The sequence below is a fragment of the Plectropomus leopardus genome, chromosome 18 (genome assembly GCF_008729295.1).
Source record: "Plectropomus leopardus isolate mb chromosome 18, YSFRI_Pleo_2.0, whole genome shotgun sequence".
In the NCBI taxonomy this organism is placed as follows: domain Eukaryota; kingdom Metazoa; phylum Chordata; class Actinopteri; order Perciformes; family Serranidae; genus Plectropomus; species Plectropomus leopardus.
Window position 1 is genome coordinate 27,689,239 of NC_056480.1, and position 22,573 is coordinate 27,711,811.

The window sequence follows — 22,573 nt, forward strand, 5'->3', positions numbered from 1 at the left end:
ATTGCCACAGCCTACCAATGCCACTAGATCTCACTGCTGCTGATAAAAAGGTAAAAAAAAAAAAAGGTTTGTACATGGCACTTTAGGCCATCCTACTCAGTTTAATGCAGTTTATGTTTTGGGGGTCCTTGCTCCGTCTCTTTTTCAGCTAAGGGGGCCTTAGCCTGAAAAATGTTGAAACAACCTGATGAAAACTGTAAAGATGGTGAAATTGGAAATAAAGTAACTCACCCTGGCCCTACCAATACTTTAAAGAATTGATTGTGTTACCTGGTTGAATCTGCTGATTCACTATAAATTGTTATGTCACCAAATAAGTCAGTCAAGTAACAAAGATCTTCACACTGAATAAACTGCATGGACGAAACGCTTTGAATCGTCTCCCGGTATAAGATAGGAAACGGTGTCATAATTTACGACACAGGTGTCATAAATTATCTTTTTTGTTTTTTTCCAGTTGTACGCATGCTCAGTGTCTCCGTCCAGCTGATTGTCATCAGCAACAGCATAGGAGATTCAGCGATCCGACCTGTCATGGAGCCCCAGTGAAAAGAGCGAGCACTCCGGCCCGGGGGTAAGACTAAAAGTCTGTCAGCGGTTGTAAACTCGTTAGAGTGATCTGAGGCGGCTACCGGTGCGGACAGAACGGGAAAAAACGAGCCGCCGTAGATGAAGCGCGACAGAGAAAAGTGTGACATGAACCGAGGCTGCATGGCCGCGATGACTCACCGGTGTTTGTGCTCAGTGCTGCCGGTTACTGTGCGTGCGTGCGCGCGCGCGCGTCGTTTGTTTCTGCCTGTTGTGAAAGAGTGTGATCAAAACTGCGACATATCGAAGGCTGGTAGTTTAGGAAATGAAACGATACAATTAAAAACTGCATTCGTTTCGAGCAGTGAAGAATGCCTGTTGCATTTTCGGGGCTCAATTATGGGGCACCGATTGTAAAGTTGTGCGAAGAAACGACAACATTTCTCCACATTTAGCACTAAAACATTAAAAAAAGGTGTGACTTTTTCTAAGTCACTTTTTAACATAAGAGAAATATTTGCAAACTATCAGACTTATTCTTTCACGAAAAATATGCTCAACATAATGTCACTGTTAAAATAAAAATGTTTAAAATTAAATTTGAATGTTAATGTTAAGTTGAAATGTTATATGTCAAATCTAAATTTAATTATGTTTTAGAGCTGAGTGTGGAGAAATGTTGCAGAAACATTTGGACTGGGGGGAAAGTTATGGCAAAACTCTCAGCACCATGGACAGCGCTCTGAAATATTAATACAACTGTATAAGGATAGCATACAGTGCCAAAGCTTAGTCGAAGTTGCATATGTTTTATGATCTTAAAAAAAACAGAAATCCATTTAATAAGACATAAAAATGTTAAAAATAATTAAATAAATAAATGTCAACAGTTCTGAAGACCTGAATCCATCATGTCTGAATAATACACTGTCAGTAATCAGTCAGTGCTCTACATGTTTATATTTATTTAAAGCATAACTATATACTAAACCGCTTTTCATAGAAAAGAAATATATACTCATATCCTTTAATAAAAGCACTACTAAAGACCTAAAAGTACCCCATTACAACTAAGTCCTGCATTTACTTAAATAAATGTTTGTGAAAACTGTACAATTTTCGCTCTTCAGGGCTCAAATAGTTAATTGAAATTATAGAAGTTTTGAGGGGACATGTCTCTCTGGTGGAAACAACTCATACACATCTAAAACATAAAAAAGTCACAACTAGCCGCTTCTTTTTTGTGAGAAGTCACAAGCCAAAAAGTTGGGCAACACTGCTTTAATATTTAACAATGTGTTGTTTTTTATGAGTTCACAATGTGTTTTTAATGGAAAGTCTTTATCTGAAAAGTAATTATTTTATGAGTGAAAAGTACATTTCACCCTGAACTTTTGTAGACTAGAAGTTAAAAGTAAATGGAAATATTTAACAATCTCAAGATTGTACATACTTTTAAACACTTTGTGTGTGTGTGTGTGTGTGTGTGTGTGTGTATGTGTGGTTTATTGCCTTTAATGGATAGTTTTTAAGCATGAAAGGGGGAGAGAGAGGCGGGGCGACCTGCAGCAAAGGGTCGAGAATGGAATCGAACCCGCGGCTTGCAGAAAGGATACAACCTCTGTATATGGGGTGCCACTCTATCCACTCCTCCAAACACTGTTTATGATCATTAAAACAAAATGCAGGAAATAAAATTGTAAGCAATATTACAATGTAATGTAATGTAATGTAATAGAACTTACATTGGTGTTACTATGTCAGCAGCTCAAAGATATGTTGCTGTCATGCTATCATAATGGCCCTATAATACACTGTGATTCCCTAAACTGTGAAATGTATTTTGAATATTTACTTCAGGGTACCAACAATAATATAAAACCTACTGCTTTCAAAATGCTATTTAAATCTAAATATTTATGTGCATTTGTAGTTGCTATATAGTCTGGCCCCTTATTGGATCCAATTATTACAGCCACAGAAATGTATCAGCACCATATTAATATTGTATCTGTTCAAGTGGTGCTAATTTTAATATTTACGGTTAATTTAATTATGTTTGTATCTAAGATGTTACTATTTCTTTAGGATCTAAGTAGTATCTATAGCAGCAAATACATGTAATACATGTAGTGCAGTAAAATCACTAATTAGTGCTCTGCACATTTACTGAAAAGGATGATTAGAAAGGAAGTCACATGAAGTTGTCCATTGAAATGTATGTTAGTTGTGGACTTTCCTTTTTTATTCATGCCACTAATTGTGTTGACATTTACCACAAATAAAACCAGAAAGGTCAGATTGTTTTCATTAAAAGGGAAAACTACCCCGGAAAATAAATGGGATGTCAATACTTTAAAAATAAAAAGGTTTTAAAGCGGCACACCACCTAGATTAAGAATTCCACCATGTTAATTCCAAACTGTGGAGAAAGTTCAATCAATATGAGTGAATATGAGCTGCTCTTTGTCAAAGCCAGAATCCAGAGAAGGAAGTTTCGAACTTGAGTATGAGGTCTGGAGTTGCTCCATAGACAATGAATGGGAGACTGATTTTCATAATGATAATAATAATAATAATAATAATAAGAATAGTAATAATAATAATAATAATAATAATAATAATAACAGTAACTTTATCTATAGAACACTTTCATACAAGGAATGCAGCTCAAAGGGCTTTAGAATAAAAGAAGTGCAACAGCAAAAACAAGATTAGACAATCATAAGACGTGGTGATAATCAAGGTATAAGAGTCAAAGTGGAAAGTACAGAGACCAGTTAAAACCGTGCAAATAGCAGAATTGACATAAAATAATAAATACAAGAATTACGTTAATTAAAAGCCAGACTATATAAATAGATTTTCTATTTTCCTATTTTCTTATGCGTATGAGCAGTAGAGGATCTAAGGGCTTCTGAAGGATTATAGAACAACTGAGAGTCTGCAATGTAGGCCAGTCCCAAACCATTAAGAGCTCTGAAAACAATTAAAAGAATCTTAAAATCTATTCTAAGAAATACTAGGAGCCAGTGGAGTAAAGCTAAAACCGGGGTAATGTGCTCAATCTTCCTTGTTTTGGTTAAAAGTCTAGCTGCAACATTCTGAATAAGCTGGATTTTTTCTCTATTGACTGTTTCAGGAGACCAGTTAAATAAAACTACAATAGTCTAATCGGTTTGAAATAAAAGCATGGATAAGTTTTTCAGCATCTCGGTGGGATAGGAACGGCCGTACCCAGTGTTGCCAGATGCACGATAATTATTGTATTTGCACGATAATTCTGCCCTATGTATGATCGATAATTCCAAAATTGCCATAATGTACGCTAATTTGACCATTGTGACACTCACAATAAGCACTTTAGTTTACATGAGAATTCAGTCCATCTTGTGACATTTAATCAAATAACTGATATAATCAAATAACTGAAGAAGCGCATTTAATATTCTTTGAAATAGCAAAGTCTTTGTTTTGTTTTTGTTTTCTTTTTCAAATTACAGTTAATCGATTAATCACTAGTTAATTTTCACAATAAATTGATAATGGAAAATGCTTAAAATTTGCAAACCTAGTTTTTAGCATTCTAGTTTTTCGATTTGGGATTTGACTTAGACCACAGGAATTACATGTATGAATGTTGAAAATGGGCATTGTTCCCCTTTACTCTGATGACTGCTGGCCACAATCAGCATTTTCTTTGGAAAACTTTGGAAACTGTTTCTAAAAGCTTTACCCAAAAAAAGTGAAAGCACAAACTGCAACATCATGACAATCACCTTGAAGAGTTGGGATATTCTGTTTATCTGTTTGATCAAGTTTTCTTCATCCTGATGCAATCACACACAGGTTCTTTCTCATGTTCATGTGCCCAAAATTTCCAATTACAAGGAGGACAGGGCTTCTAAACACAAATCACATGGAGTCACAGAAAGTCACAGAAAGCTGGTTTTACAGGACCGAGTCACAGCTCATCTTGTCAGGTTCAAGACTTTAGCCGTGTCAAAACCTAACATTACCTGAGAAGGATGTTCTCGTTTGGTGGTCGCTGATTTGTTTGTCAGGGTCTTGTTTGAAATTGCGCTCAGGTTAAAGTGACTGTACAGTTCAGACTGAGATCAGCCATGTGAAGCCGCTAAAAGAAACCGTTTGAAGGCAGAGAATGAAAGAAATCAATCAAACCGCCTTGGGAGAAAAACAACAGGGGGACATGTGTGCATATGCGTATGAGGAAGAACGGATAGTGCACACACTTGCATGTGTGTGACTCATCCGTGGTGGTAATAGAGCCACCTCAGGGCCACAGCAGCCGTCATTCGTTCACACGCGGCAACAATAACTAGGGCAACCTGACGACACAGGCCCAGATTTATAACCTGTCTCTGAAGGGATGGAGGCTTTTATGAGGGAAATCCATATTCAGCAGATAAAACTGTTTGTGTTCCGACAGCTCAGGCTGACATGTGCACAGATCACTGTGTTGAGAGGACTCTGAATATGTATCAGCCACTGTATGTATCTGTGTGTGTGTTACTTTAGGTGTACGAGGTGTGATGGCGCTGTGCTTGGAGCCCTGTGTCTCAGGAGGAGAGTCCTCCAGCAGTGAGGTGAGGTTCACTTTGTCTGTGTGATGATCTGATTAGGGGTTCAAGCCTGAAGGGCTGAAAAACTGTTGCTTTTGCTTTTTTCTTGTTTTTGGTATGAGATGGTGCATCATAGACCGCTGAAAATTTCCCCAATCATCAGAAGTTGTGTGCAAATGCAGCTCAAGAAATATGACACCAATTGGCCAGATGAGGACGCTATGATTTAAGCCCAAAATTTTAATTTTGGAAAGGCCACTCCCCTTTCACTCTAAGTCGGATTGACTTAAAAGAACACACACAAATGCAGCCAGGCCACTCTCATTCTGTGCTCGTAAAATAGTGCTACTCTGACAATTTTATTGGCCTAAGTCGCAACGCCAAAAGATACTTTCTGTGTGCGCTTAAAACACTGCCAGATTGCATCAAAAATGTGATAAAAATATAGTATAGCATGTCACAAATAATGTGATATAAAAGTCATAGTTTAGCATTGCTATAAAAACTGTTTTAAAAAAGTCAGAATCTAGTGTAGTGTGTTAATAAAAATGTAATTAAAAATGTAATCTTATAGAATACCATTAAAATGTGATTAAAAAGTCATAGCATGTCATGGTAACTATGAAAAAACCTCATAGTATGTTAATACAATGTGAATCAAAAAGTCACAGTATAGGATGCCATAAAAAATTATTTAAAAAAGTCATAGTATAGAATGATGAGAATAATTTTTTTTAATTTTTTTATTTAATTTATTTTATTTATAAATATTTATTTAAAATAAATAAATATTTTATCTAAATAAGTAAAAGTAATAGTATGTCAATAAAAATGTGAGAATCCGGCCAGACAGATCCGGTTGTGGTGTTAATATACGCCAAGTGATAGCCAGACGGCACCTGCCGTGTCCACATGAAAGGCAGCAGGACGGCATTAGGTTGAAACATAGCCAGTAATTTAAGGAGCGCAAGGCACCCATATGCTTCCTGTCTTAATGTGATGTTTTTTTTCTTCACCTTACCCCTACTCCTTCCCCTAAACAGTGTGCCATTGTCTAAACATAACCACATGCAGCGTAATTCCACCATGTGCATTTGTTGACATCACAGTAGCGCCATCCCTGAATGTTAACAGCAGATGCAGAAGAATACTAAAATGTGATAAATAGACGCGGAGGTCCGCTGCAAAGCGGCAGCATGTGACGAGTTCGGATGAGAATGTGTAGGTGCAGCTCAATGACTTCTTGATCACATTTTTATTAGCATGCTATAGATACTGCAACCTATAATATGTCAGTTTTGTCATGTTTTTAGCAGTTCACTATACAGTTACATTTTTATCACATTTGAAATGACATGCTTTAGTTCTGACTTTTTCATCACATTTTCATTGACATCGATCAGTTTTTAACACAGTCTCCATCATACAATACTATGGAGTTTTTTTTCCACATTTTTGATCACATTTATTATGACAATTTTATCACATTTTTATTGCATACGATACTATGACTTTTTTAATCACATTTTTATTGACATGCTATACTATGATTTTTTTTAACACCTCTTTTTGTAGCATACAATACTATGACTTTATTAGTACATTTTTATCGAATGCCAAACAGTGTTTTCATCACATTTTTTGACGGTTATGTTATGACGTTTGTCACGTTTATATCATGTTTGACATATAACTTCCATCATATTTTATTTACATCTGATACTATGACCGACTGATGTTCACCATACTATGCTATGACTTTGTAATTAAAATTTTATGGCATCCTATACTATGACTTTTTGATACACATTTTATTAACGTTTTCCCCTTTTTCACAGTTACTATGACATGCTATGACTTTTATATAACATTGTGACAAGCTTTATTTGATGTTTTATCACATTTTTGAAAATTTTGATAATTTAGATTTTCATAGCCATATTGTGCAATAATGCTTTTATCACAATTTGTATGGCATGATAAACTAGGATTTTTTTTTTCATAATTTTTATGACATACGATAGGCATTTTTTGATGACATACTATACAATTACATTTAAATGCTATTTTGAACAACCAAAAATTGACTTTTTATGCTATTTTGGAAGACTTACTATACTATGATATTTTATGCTTTTTTTGGACAACAGACTATACTGTGATATTATATTTTCTAATTTGACAACATATACTTGGACTTTTTCTTGTATTTTGGGCAAAATACTATACTATGACATTTTAAAGATTTTTTTGGACAACAAACTATACTATGATGAGTATATGCTATTTTGGACAACTTACACTACAATTACTTACACTACATTTTTCTGCTATTTTAGACAATATACAATATTCTAACTTTTTTTGTGCTATTACAGAGAACATACTAAGAATTTTATGCGATGTGTGACTACAAACTGTACTTTGAATTTTTTATTCTTTATTGGACAACTATACTAGTACTACTACTACTTTTTTATTTAGAAGACATATTGGACTATGACGTTTTTGTGCTAATTTACACAACATATTTCACTATGAATTCTTGTGCCATTTTGGACAACATACTGTACAATAACTTTTTTATGTTATTTTGGATAGTAAACAATATTGTACATTTTTATGCTATGCTATTTTACAATAGTAAAATGCTAATTTACACTGATGTTTTTTCTGTTAAAGGTCATAGTATAATGTGTCACTAAAAAATTCATCAAAAAACGTTATAGTATAGTGTGCTCAAATCCTCACAATCATTAGAGTACAGTATGCCATTAAAAAATAATCATGAACATCCTATTATACTATGTTGCTGAAAAGTCATTAAAAACATCATAGCATTATATGTCTTCCAAAAACATCTTACTATAGCATCATATCAACATTTCATGGTAAAGTATGATGCAAAAAAAAGATCAACATTAACATCAACAACATAGTATACTAAGTGGGGGGCAAAAATCATTAAACACATTGTAGTACACTCAACAAAAATATAAACGCAACACTATAAACAAAAGACACATTTCTCTCAAATATTGTTCACAAATCTGTCTAAATCTGTGTTAGTGAGCACTTCTCCTTTGCCGAGATAATCCATCCCACCTCACAGGTGTGGTATATCAAGATGCTGAGTAGACAGCATAATTATTGCACAGGTGTGCCTTAGGCTGACCACAATAAAAAATGATCAAAAACATCATAGTATAGTATGTCGCTGATGAAAATCATCAAAGACGTCGTAGAATAGTATGTTATCCAAAAATCATCGAAAAATCATCAAATAATGCCGTAGTATAGTATGTCGTCCATAAATCATCATTATAGAGTATGCCACTCAAGAATCATCAAAAACGTCACAGTATGGCATGTCGTCCAAAACTCATCAAAAAAAGTCGCTCAAAAATCAAGTCGTCCAAAAATCGTCAAATACATCATACTACAGTATGTTGCTCAAAAAATTTAAAAAGATGTCATAGTAAAGTATTTCATCCAAAAAATCATCAAAAACGTCACAGCAGTATGTCGTCCATTACCATCGAAAATAATATAGTATGTCGTCCAAACCACAACATATATTTCATACTATAATGTGTCACTCAAAAGTCATCAAAAACATCATAGTATAGTATGTCGTCCAGACATCATCAAATTTGTCATAGTATAGTATGTCGTCAAAAAATCATCAAAAACGTCATAGTATAGCATGTCGTCCAAAATTCATCAAAAATGTTTTAGTATAGTATGTCGTTCAAAAATCATCAAAAAGTTCATTGTATAGTATGTCGCTCAAAAACTCATCAAATATGTCATAGTATAGTATGTTGTCCAAAAATTGTCAAAAACTCCATAGGATAGCATCTCTTCTGAGAATCATCAAAAATGTTTAAGTCATCCGAAAAGCATCGGAAAAGTCATAGTATAGTATGTTGCTCAAAAATGATCAAAAACATCATAATAGTATGTTTAATAGTATGTCGTCAAAAAATCATCAAAAACGTCATAGTATAGCATGTCGTCCAAAATTCATCAAAAATGTTTTAGTATAGTATGTCGTTCAAAAATCATCAAAAAGTTCATTGTATAGTATGTCGCTGATGAAAATCATCAAAGACGTCACAGAATAGTATGTTATCCAAAAATCATCGAAAAATCATCAAATATTGCCGTAGTGTAGTATGGCGTCCATAAATCATTAAAACATCATTATAGAGTATGTCACTCAAAAATCATCAAAAAGTTCATGGTATAGTATGTTGTCCAAAAATCGTCAAAAACATCATAGTATAGCATGTCGTCAAAAAATCATCAAAAACATCATAGTATAGCATGTCATACAAAATTCATCAAAAAATGTTTTAGTATATAGTATGTCGCTCAAAAATCATCAAAAATGTGTTAGTATAGTATACTACAGTATGTTGCTCAAAAAATTTTTAAAAATGTCATAGTAAAGTATTTCGTCCAAAAAATCATCAAAAACATCACATAACCATTGAAAATAATATAGTATGTCGTCCAAACAACATCATATATTTCATACTATAATGTGTCATTCAAAAATCAACAAAAAGTCATAGTATAGTATGTTGTCTTAAAATCATCAAATACCTCATAGTATAGTATGTTGCTCCAAAGAAATTTTTAAAAATGTCAGTGTAGTATTTCTTCCAAAAAAATCATCAAAAAAGTCATAGCGTAGTGTCACTCAAAAATCATCAAAAACATCATAGTATAGTATGTCGTCCAAACATCATCAAATATGTCATAGTATAGTATGTCGTCCAAAAAATCATCAAAAATGCCTCATAGTATTGTATGTTGCTCAAAAGAAATTTTAAAAAAATGTTACAGTGTAGTGTGTCACTCAGAATTCATTAAAAACGTCATGCTGTGTATGTCGTCCAAACATCATCAAATACGTCAGAGTATAGTATGTCCGCAAAAAACCCATTAAAAACATTATTGTATATAGCATGCCGTCGAATAATCATCAAAAATGTTTTAGTATAATATGTCATCCAAAAATCATCAAATATGTCATAATATAGTATAGTAATATGGTTGTCATCCGAAAACCCATCAAAAAAGTCATAGTATATGTCGCCCAAAAATTATCAAAAATATCATAGTATAGTATGTTGTCCAAAAATCATCAGAAAAGTCATAGTATAGTGTGTCGTCAAAAAATCATCAAAAACATCATAGTATAGCATGTCGTCAAAAAATCATCAAAAACATCATAGTATAGCATGTCATACAAAATTCATCAAAAATGTTTTAGTATAGTATGTCGCTCAAAAATCATCAAAAATGTGTTAGTATAGTATGTCGCTCAAAAATCATCAAAAAGTTCATCGTATACTATGTCGCTGAAAAAAATTAAAAAATGTCATAGTATAGTATTTCATCCAAAAATCATCAAAAACGTCATAGTATTGTATGTTGTCCAAACATCAACTATGACATACTATGACATCATAGTATGGTATGTTGTCACAAAACCATCAAAAACGTATAGGATGTCCTTCAAAAATCATCAAAAAGTCATAGTAAAGTATGTTATCCAAAAATCATCAAAATGTGATAGGACAGTATGTCTTCCAGAAACCATCAAAAACGTAATAGTGTAGTATTTTGTCATAGTACATAGTATGTTGTCCAAAGACTATCGAAAACGTCGTAGTGTAGTATGTTGCTCAAAAATCATGAAAAACATCATCACATATGTATTAGTAAATTATGTCGTCCAAAAGCCTTCAAAAACGTCATAGTATAGTATGTCTTCCAAAAAATCATCAAAAATGTTTTAGTATATTATGTTGTCCAAAAATCATCAAAAATGTCAGAGTATAGCATGTCGTCCAAAAATCATGTAGGATGAGGTCCAAAAATCATCAAAAACATTATCTATAGTATGTTTTCCAAATATCATCAAAAACATCATAGTAAATTGTCCAGAAATCATCAAAAGCGTCATAGTAACATCGTCAAATATGTTGTCCAAAAACCTTCAAAAATGTCATAGTATAGCATGTCGTCCAGAAATCATCAAAAATGTTATAGTATAGTACGTCGTCCAAAAATCATCAAAACGACATAGTATAGGATGTCGTCCAAAAATCATCAAAAACATTATTTGTAGTATGTTTCCAAATATCATCAAAAACATCATAGCAAAGTAAATTGTCCGAAAATCATCAAAGCGTCATAGTAACATTTGTATGTTGTCCAAAAATCATGAAAAATATTTTAGTACAGTATGTTGTCCAAAAATCATCAAAACCACATAGTATAGGATGTCGTCCAAAAATCATCAAAACGACATAGTAAAGTCCATAGTAAAGTATAGGATGTCGTCCAAAAATCTCTCGTCCGAAAATCATCAAAAATATCATATGACATACTATAGTATGTCATCGAACAGACATTAAAAACGTCAGTATGTTGTTCAAAAATAATCAAACACGTCATAGTATAGTATGTTGTCAAAAAAACATCAAAAACGTCATAGTATAACACGTCGTCCAAAAATCATCAAAAATGTTTTAGTATAATATGTCGTCCAAAAATCATCCAAAACATCATAGTACAGTGTGTCGTCCAAAAATCATTGAAAACATCATAGTATAGTATCTCTTCCAGGAACCATCAAAAGTGTAATAGGATAGTATGTCGCTCAAAAATCATTAAAAACGTCATAGTATTGTATGTTGTCCAAACATCATCAAATATGTATTAGTATAGTATGTCGTCAAAAAAACATCAAAAACGTCGTCCAAACTCATCAAAACGTCATAGTCCAAAAAAGTCCAAATATCATCAAAAACATTATTTGTAGTATGTTTTCCAAATATCATCAAAAACAGCATAGCAAAGTAAATTGTCCCAAAATCATCAAAAGCGTCATAGTTACATCATCAAATATGTCTTAGTATAGTATGTCGTCCGTAAACCTTCAAAATCATCATAGTATAGCATGTCGTCCAAAAATCATCAAAAATGTTTTTGTATAGTTTGTCGTCCGAAAATCATCAAAAACATCATAATATTGTCCAACAATCATCGAAAACCTCACAGCATACTGTGTCGTCTGAAAAAAACATCATACTATACAGTGTTTCCTCTAGGATTTTTTTCAGCAGTGGGGGCAGGCTCTCCGGGGAGCCGTGGCGGCGTAAACAAATGACACTTGACTGCAGATTTTAGTTTTATGCCCAGCATAATGCCCCTTTTTATTGAATGGTTGGCATGAAAATCGCTTTTTAAAGGCTGAATGTAAAAATACATCATGGCGTGTATATCGCTTAATGCTATCAATTAGTTTACTCACGTTAGCGACACTGAGTTGAGTTTGCACCGGGCCCAATTAACTTAAGCTACGTAACCTTAGCTGGCCATCAATATTTTGCGAATGTTTATTTAACTAATAAAATCTATTATAAGTTTTCTTAAGCTAATAAGTCTACCTTTTCTCCGGTAAGTTGCACGCTATTTTCAAGCCGACACTCCTCTGACTCTCCGACCTGATGCCTGGATGCGAGTAGCTAATTAACGTCGGCACCAATTAGTTCTGTTGGGGGGTGGGAAGGGGCGGTGGTATCTACCCCAAAGAGTAGATACGGAGCAAGATAGTTATCTGCCTCAGCACTCGCGACACCCAACGCAGTGCAGGACTGTGCTGTGATGCGGCGGTGGTGTATTTGCAATTTAAAAAAAAAAACAACCAAAAAAAAACGACATTTGAAGGAGCGGCGGATAGGATTTAGGAATGAGTGTAGAGGAAACACTGCTATAGTATGTTGTCCAAAGGTCATCAAAAACGTCATAGTGTAGTATGTTGCTCAAAAATCACTAAAAACGTCATAGTATAGTATGTCATCTAAAAATCATCAAAATTGTTTTGGTATAGTATGTCGTCCAAAAGCCTTCAAAAACGTCATAGTGTAGCATGTCATCCAAAAATCATCAAAAATGTTTTAGTATAGTATGTCGTACAAAAATCATCTGAAACGTCACAGTATAGTATGTCGTCCAAAAGTCATCAAAAATAACGTAGTACAATATGTCTTCCAAGAACCATCAAAAGTGTCATAGTATAGTATGTCGCTCAAAAAACATTAAAAACGTCATAGTATTGTATGTTGTCCAAACATCATCAAATATGTCATAGTATGGTATGTTGTCAAAAAACCATCAAAAGTATAGTATGTTATCTAAAAATCATCAAAACGACATAGGACAGTATGTCGTCCACTTGCACACTCCCATCGGGGTGCAAAAAGAGGCACTGATCAGGAGCCAGGATGTGATTTCTTTCCTGATAATTAGTTGAAGGTGGCATGAACAGGCTTCATAGAGCCAAAGAACATAGTATGGCGGATCACTTTAGGGAGCGAGAGGGGGAAGGGGGGCTGTGCAGGCTACTGAAAAATTGCACTCTTCAGAATGTTTCCTTTAATTTTTTTTTTTCCCAGTACATCGTCGCGTTTGTTCTCTATTCTCAATTTATGATGTAGATTTTATCATTTGGTTCTTAAAGAGGTGGTATTTTTTCAGGAAAAAAATCAAGCCATTATGAATGTCTTTGTTGCTGGAAAATTTCAGTACTTACTAACACATGCTCTCTTTTCTACAGTATGTCCGGCACTTTGGGATACTGCCCGGATTTTTGGGACATTTCTTGGATTTTAGGACATTTCTAGGAATGTAGGACATTTCCTGGATTTATGGACATTTCTTGGAATTTAGGAAGTTTGTAGGACTTTAGGACATTTCCTGGATTTATGGACATTTCTTGGAATTTAGGAAGTTTGTAGGACTTTAGGACATTTAGGATGTTTCTAGAAATTTAGCACATTTCATAGTGTATGAGTATGTTGTCCAAAAATAATCAGAAATGTCATAGAATAGTGTGTCGTCCAAGAATCATCAAATACCTCATTGTATAGTATGTCTCTCATTCGAAATAAAAAAATGTCATAGTATAGTATTTCGTCCAAAAATCATCAAAAACGTCATAGTAAAGTATGATGTCCAAAAATCATCAAATACGTCATAGTATAGTATGTCACTCAAAAATCATCAAAAATGTCATAGTTTTGTATGTCATCCAGAAATCATCAAATAAATCATAGTATAGTATGTTGTTTAAAAGAAATCAAGAAAATGTCATAGTATAGTATGTCGTCCAAGAATCATCAAAAATGTCTTAGTATAGTATGTCGTCCATAAACCTTCAAAATCATCATAGTATAGTATGTCGTCCAAAAATCATCAAAAATGTTTTTGTATAGTTTGTCGTCCGAAAATCATCAAAAACATCATAGTATTGTCCAACAATCATCGAAAACCTCACAGTATACTGTGTCGTCTGAAAAAAACATCATACTATAGTATGTTGTCCAAAGGCCATCAAAAACGTCATAGTGTAGTATGTTGCTCAAAAATCATTAAAAACGTCATAGTATAGTGTGTCGTCTAAAAATCATCAAAAATGTTTTAGTATAATTTGTCGTCCAAAAATCATCTGAAACGTCATAGTATAGTATGTCGCTCAAAAATCATCAAATGTCATAGTATAGTATGTTATCCAAAAATCATCAAAACATCATAGTATAGTATGTCGTCCAAAACATCAAAAACACCATAGTATAGTATGTCGTCCAAAAGTCATCAAAAACAACGTAGTACAATATATCTTCCAAGAACCATCAAAAGTGTCATAGTATAGTATGTCAGTCAAAAATCATTAAAAACGTCATAGTTGTCCAAACATCATCAAATATGTCATAGTATGGTATGTTGTCAAAAAAACATCAAAAACGTCATAGTATAGTATGTTATCCAAAAATCATCAAAACATCATAGAAAGTATGTCATCCATAACCATCAAAAACCTCATAGTGTAGTATGTCGCTCAAAAATCATCAAAAACATCAGTCACAGTATAGTATGTTGTCCAAAAACCATCAAATGCGTAATTGTATAGTATGTCGTCCAAACATCATCAAATATGTCATACTACAGTATGTCGGCAAAAAAACATTAAAAAACATTGTTGTATATAACATGTCGTCGAATAATCATAAAAAATGTCATGGTAAACTGTGTTGTCCAAATATCATCAAAAACATCATAGTGGAGTATGTCGTCCAAACATCATCAGATATGTCATTGTATAGTATGTCTCTCATTTGAAATAAAAAAATGTCATAGTATAGTATTTCGTCCAAAAATCATCAAAAACGTCATAGTATAGTATGTCACTCAAAAGTCATTAAAAACGTCATAGTATAGTATGTCGTCTAAAAATCATCAAAAATGTTTTAGTATAGTATGTCGTCCAAAAATCATCTGAAACGTCATAGTATAGTAAATTGTACAAAAATCATCAAAAACGTCACAGTATAATTTGTCGTCCAAAAAGCATTAAAAACTTCATAGTATAGTATGTCGCTCAAAAATCATCAAATGTCATAGTATAGTATGTTATCCAAAAATCATCAAAACATCACAGTAAAGTATGTTGTCCAAGAATCATCAAAAAATGTCATAGTATAGTATGTCGTCCAAAAGTCATCAAAAACAACGTAGTACAATATGTCTTCCAAGAACCATCAAAAGTGTCATAGTATAGTATGTCGCTCAAAAATCATTAAAAACGTCATAGTATTGTATGTTGTCCAAACATCATCAAATATGTCATAGTATGGTATGTTGTCAAAAAACCATCAAAAGTATAGCATGTTATCCAAAAATCATCAAAACAACATAGGACAGTATGTCGTCCAAAAACCATCAAAAACATAATAGTGTAGTATTTTTACCAAAAATCATCAAAAGCATCATAACACATAGTATGTTGTCCAAAAATCATCAAAAACGCCATAGTGTAGCATGTCGTCCAAAAGTCATCGAAAACAACATAGTATAGTATGTTGCTCAAAAATCATCAAAAACGTCATAATATAGTTTGTCGTCCAAACACCATCAAATATGTCTTAGTATAGTTTGTCGTCTAAAAATCATCAAAATTGTTTTGGTATAGTATGTCGTCCAAAAGCTTTCAAAAACGTCATAGTGTAGTTTGTTGTCCAAAAATCACCTAAAACATCATAGTCTAGTAAATTGTACAAAAATCATCAAAAACTTCACAGTATAATATGTCGTCCAAAAATCATTAAAAACTTCATAGTACAGTATGTCCCTCAAAAATCATCAAATGTCATAGTATAGTATGTTATCCAAAAATCATCAAAACATCATAGAAAGTATGTCATCCATAACCATCAAAAACCTCATAGTGTAGTATGTCGCTCAAAAATCATCAAAAACATCAGTCACAGTATAGTATGTTGTCCAAAAACCATCAAATGCGTAATTGTATAGTATGTCGTCCAAACATCATCAAATATGTCATACTACAGTATGTCGGCAAAAAAACATTAAAAAACATTGTTGAATATAACATGTCGTTGAATAATCATAAAAAATGTCATGGTAAACTGTGTTGTCCAAATATCATCAAAAACATCATAGTATAGTATGTCTTCCAGAAACCATCAAAAACGTCTTGGTATTGTATGTCCTCCAAACATCATCAAAAATGTCATAGTGGAGTATGTCGTCCAAACATCATCAGATATGTCATTGTATAGTATGTCTCTCATTCGAAATAAAAAAATGTCATAGTATAGTATTTCGTCCAAAAATCATCAAAAACGTCACTCAAAAATCATCAAAAATGTCAAATAGTTTTTTATGTCATCCAGAAATCATCAAATAAATCATAGTATAGTATGTCATTTAAAAGAAATCAAAAAAATGTCATAGTATAGTATGTCGTCCAAGAATCATCAAAACGACATAGGACAGTATGTCGTCCAAAAACCGTCAAAAACATAATAGTGTAGTATTTTTACCAAAAATCGTCAAAAGCATCATAACACATAGTATGATATGTACGCCATAGTGTAGTATGTCGTCCAAAAGTCATCAAAAACAACATAGTGTAGTATGTTGTCCAAAAGCCATCAAAAACGTCACAGTATAGGATGTCACATAAAAATCATCAAAAATGTCATAGTATAGTATGTCATCCAAAATCATGAAAAATGTCATGGTATAGTATGGCAATATACAATAATGTTTTTATGTTGTGTTGGACAATATACTATATTCTTTATACTATAATATGACTCTTTCATGCTATTTTGGCTGACATACTATACTGTTCTTATGCTACTGTGGATGATATCTTATACTACAAAATTTTTATGCTATTTTAGATGACATGCTATACTGTGATATTTTTTATTCCATTTTGGATGGCAAATACGGTATGGCTTTTTCATCACATATCTCCGTCATTCTATAGTCTGACATTTTATCACAGTTTTTAATCATCCTATACTATGATATTTACATCACATTTTTATGGTGTATTATATGATTTTTCTCATCACTTTTTTATTGTCACCCAATACTTTAACTTTTTTCACATTGTTATGATCATACTATACTATGACATTTTTAATCACATTTCTTGTATTGACATACTAAAAAATGACTTTCATTTTTTTCATCATAGTATACTATGTTTTTGGTATACTTTGCAATGATATTTTTAATCAAATTTTTATATGCATAATAAAGTCCTTTTTTCACATTTTTATCAACATGTTTTACTGACTTCATCGCATTTTTATAGCATATTATACTATGAGTCATTGCTCATACTTTCCTTACATGCTATACTTTTTTTTTCTTTGACATGGTATGTCCATTTTATCGACTTGCTATACAATGATCTTTTCATCATATTGTTTATTTATTAATTTTGGAATATAGATACCATTCGTTATCCATTGCACCACACTCTTGGAGCACAGAGCTACTCAAGGAACAGATCAAGTAGAAGAAGACCAGGCGCAGTCAAAGTTAAACATGGCCAGTCATTGAGCTGGGTCTTAAAGTCTGCTTTCAGCCGCCTCTCTGTACAGTTGATCAGTTATCCACCCTGCAACTAAAACTACAAAAACTGCTGCTGACGAACAAAAAAACTCATGAAGAGTTACAAGGGGATACAAGGGGACCGACAAAAAAAAGGGCTTTTGCGCGCTGTAATCTGAAGCCTTTACTAGCTCTCCTCAAATGTGTAAGAGCTGGAAGAATTACTGAGATTTTGCTCTTTGTGTATGTCATCCTTCCAGGCGGGTTCCAGCTGTCTTCAGTTTGGGGTTCGTTCCTATCTGCACCACTTCTACGAGGAGTGCTCGTCGTCAACGTGGGAGAGAGACCCGGAGGAGCAGGGGTTCGTCCAGAGCCAGAGGTCAGCCCTGTGGTGGAACTCGGCAGTCTGGAAGGTAAGATCCAATCTACTTACACCCTTTAATCTCTGCTGCTGGACTGTAAAACATCAGTTTAATAAGAGTAGTGACATAACTATAAGTTTCAGTGCCCACAAAATGAAATAATTTAAAAGACATAATCATTTGTAAGGCTCAAAATGAGAAAAATAACGGTAAACAAATCCATGAAATGCATATCAGATGTTGTAGTTATTGTCTGTCTGTGGGTTTTCAGGGCTCAGCCTTCTGGGCAAGTCTTGCATTAATTAGTAGCAAGACAAGACCCACAGTGTACTTTACTTAATCAGTCCTACTCTGATATTTTATAGAAAGAAATATAAGTCACTGATTACTATAAAAAAATGTCCAGTCCAGTTTTCAGTCCAGCACATTTTCTGCATTACCGTTACAAAGTTTGATCATATCATAATAATCATATTAAAGAAAAAGTGGCCTTTTTCTTAGAGAACCACAAGTGTAGAAAATAAACAGTTTTTTAAAAAAGACATTAATACATTTGATGACAATAGACTAAATTAGAAAGTAATTTATTGCATTAATAAATGGGCAACACAAAGAGGAATTATAAGAAAGAAATCGATGACTAGTTTAAATTAAAGAGAGTTAAGAGTTTTATGTTTTTCATAAAAAAACATAAAACAGTAAATAAGTAGGTCATTTAAAACAACTTAATGGATTTAAATCTGTTATGCTGTTAAAAATATTAAATAACTGGATTCACAGTTCAAATAATATTACAGATTTCAATAAAGAATTTTAAAGGGCATTTTTCTGCTTTTCCTTTCTGTTAACTATTCTATTTGCTTAATCATTTAACCTCTCCAGGAAACTTTGGACCCTGTTCTGGTAAAGGTAAAAATATGTATGGGATGTAACAGGCTATTTGATTGGCTATCATTTGTTTTATGCAAACATAAGCTGGATGTGGGAAGGAGGAAAAATCGTAGCTAAAAATGTGAGTTCAGGATGGATCAGTACTGGCTTTTGATCAATTAAATACTTAATTACTATTTTCATGACACTTGTGGTCCCCTACTGCAACTATAATGATGTTACCAAAGTTACTGACATCAGCTGGACCCATTATCAGTCCCTCCCTTGGTTACTGCATCAATCAGTAATATTGATAATGACCTATTTTGAGGCTTGCTGTGATTGTAAAAGCCTTTAGCACACCCCCCATTTAACACATTACATAAAGATCCACTTATAGTTTTCATTGAAAATTAGACATTCAAATTTCCCATGCTGTGCTGTTAATTTTTATTTATTATTTAACCCTTATCCAACCAGGAAAAAAAGTTGAAAAAGTTCAATAGTGTCCCGATCAAGACAGAAAGCAGCAAAAGTTACAGTTAACGAAGGGCAGAAATACATCCTGACATTGGCAGTTCTTGTCTCTGCGAGCCTCACTGTTGGTTTAGGGAGGGTGTCAGACAGTTGTGCTACCTCTATGCTTCACCAGTGTTATAACTATAGACATCTCTGATATACTCATGTATTATTGTGCAAATTCTGCATTTTAAACTCTGCATGATAAAGCTGTGGTGCTGTGGTATTTGTAAAGGTGAGGAATTGCATGCCAAATTGCTCATTTGGCAATTTGGATTTTTTTGCATCACACACAACAAAATGACCTTTCCTAACAAGAAATGAAGAGCACAGAGCAAACAGGACCACCTATAGAAGAAGGACCAGGGCTGCACAAATTTTTACTTGGGGTTTTTATCTCTGTCTCTCTCCAGGTGTCCTTGGCCCTGGGTCTCCTGATCCTGACTGCTGGGATTGCCAGCCTATCAGTCGGTTACTCCACTCCCCATAAAATTGAGTCGTTCGGAGAGGGGGACCTGTTCTTCGTGGACACCCAAGCCGTCAGCTTCAACAGGGGGCTACACCTCAGCACTTCGGCCGGAATCGGGCTATTTTGTCTTGGCTCGGCCCTGGCGGTGATGGGGGTTGTGGTTTGGATCCTTCCCAGGGCCAACCTGAAAGAGAAGCTGTTTCACAAATCGGGGGAAGGTGGACGGAGAGGAAGGTTATTTAGGGATCCCGGGGATGTGGTCACGAAGCCGCCAGGTACAGAGGAGGGTAAGATACCTGTCACACTGTCAAAAGTGGAAAATGTGCAGCCCACTCCTTAAAACGATCACTGCTGAGCTACATAGTGTACAGCGTTTTGTTCTAGTCCTAGGGCCTCATTTACTGGTCTTAGCGGTGTTGTTGAAGGAACAATCATTCCCCGGTTGGCATCCTTTCCAGGACACCACCTAGATACTCCAAGAAAACCAGGTACTCTGAACTGCTTTGTGGTGCATACGCACAAACAACAGTCAGAGACCTCCTTGTAGCTATTTGCAGCCGCATAGAGGCAACCCTCTCATTCCCTGGGGAGAGCTCCAACATAGTGGCACTCAGCCGGAGGCTTGTGAGTGTCCCCACACCTGCCGGCAGTTTTATGTGTGAGGAGTGAGAGAGACAGGTTCCTTTAAAACACCAATCTGCCCTTCAAAGCACAACTTGATCTGCATAGATCATAGATACTTTATAATCACTCCAAATTAAAATGTCTAAATGAGGCCCCAGGACTTAGACCAGAGACTTTGTGGCTCTTTTAAACACCTCATACTACAGGACAGGGATATAGTCGTTGACCGTAGACTGTGTTTGTGCAGTGCACTAGTGATATATTTTAAAAATTCAGTAAGTTATGTCCACCTCAGCACTCAGAGAGTTGAATCCTAATGACTGATGGTAGAAAATATGTTTTTACCCTCCACTTTATAGTATTTGCTGGATTTTTTTAAAAGTATTTTTTGGTAAAACTTTCTACGTACGCACGTCTATGATGCATCATGAAGGCATTCATAATTGTTTATGTATGCATTCATAAACACATAGTGCTTACTGATGCACTATATCAATAGTCATAAACCATTATAAATGTTACTTATAATGATTTTTAAGTGGCAAGGGTCTTATGGATGCTCTTGACTTGTTATAAATTAGAGGTTGAATGCTGGGGCTTGTAATGCATTATAAATATTTATACTCACTTATTCACATATCGACAATTAACTGTAGTAAGGACTCAGTGTGATATAACAGTCCATGCTGTATCATAAGTTATCATTCCATGTGTTAGGTAAAGTGAGGTACATATTTGATGCTTTTATAATAATTTATGCTTCATCCTAATGTTTCATTGTAGGTAAAGTGTAATCTTTTTCATGCATTTCAGAGAGTTTTAAGCCACAGAGTCAGATTTCACAAAGACTGGGGATCTTGCAGTGTCAGAAGTGGACAGAAACTGCTGCAGTCCTTGAAATCCACAGTGAGTATGCTATATACTGTAGCTAGCTACCTCGCTAGCAACCACTGTCCCCATACCAAACAGACTATTTGCAAGCTAAGTTAGCCACTGGGATATTTATTATTAGCCTACAAGCTAACCATAGAAAATACATGATTACTTGATATATAAATTTTGAAGCTAGCAATCTTAAGTTGAACCATATGGTTATCTTGTAGGCTAATGGTAAACAATCCAGAAGCTAAAGTTAGCTTGCAGAAGGCCCTTGCAGTGGTTAGCATACAGCATACTCACCAGGGATTTCAGAGCAGTATCTCTGTCCACTTATTTCTTCTCCAGTGTTTAGTGGTACAAATGAGAGGCCATGTCAAAGAGGCACTCTTTATCTCTGCTCAAATAAGATTTCTTCTTTGACATGTCTTCACATTTTGTACTATGTTAGAGTGGAAAAGAAAAACGTTGACAGTGATTGCTGCAGCTCCTGAAATCCCTGGTAAGTATGCTATATGCTGTAAGCTAGCCAGCTAACCACTGTAGGGTCTACCTGTTAGCTAACATTAACTACTGGATTGTTTGCTATTAGCTGGCGAGCTAACTGTATGCTTTAACTTAAAATTGCTAGCTTCAAAAATCATATGTATCCATGTATATGAGTGGAGCTAGCAATTGTCAGCTAAAACATATGTTTAGCTTATAGGCAAATAGCAAACATTCCAGTGGCTAACTTAACTTGCAAATAGCCTCTTTGGTATGGGTTATGGTTCGCTAGCTAGCTAGCT

General features: G+C 34.3%; 1 protein-coding gene across 1 annotated transcript; it reads left to right on the forward strand.

Moving 5' to 3' along the window:
- The first annotated feature begins 498 nt into the window (after positions 1–498).
- nrsn1l (neurensin 1-like) lies at positions 499–21,386 on the forward strand. Its single transcript, XM_042506830.1, has 4 exons — positions 499–574; positions 5,068–5,135; positions 18,326–18,478; positions 20,230–21,386. The coding sequence occupies exons 2-4, from the start codon at positions 5,082–5,084 to the stop codon at positions 20,623–20,625; spliced, it is 603 nt and encodes a 200-aa protein (XP_042362764.1). The 5' UTR covers positions 499–574; positions 5,068–5,081; the 3' UTR covers positions 20,626–21,386.
- The last annotated feature ends 1,187 nt before the right edge of the window (positions 21,387–22,573 follow it).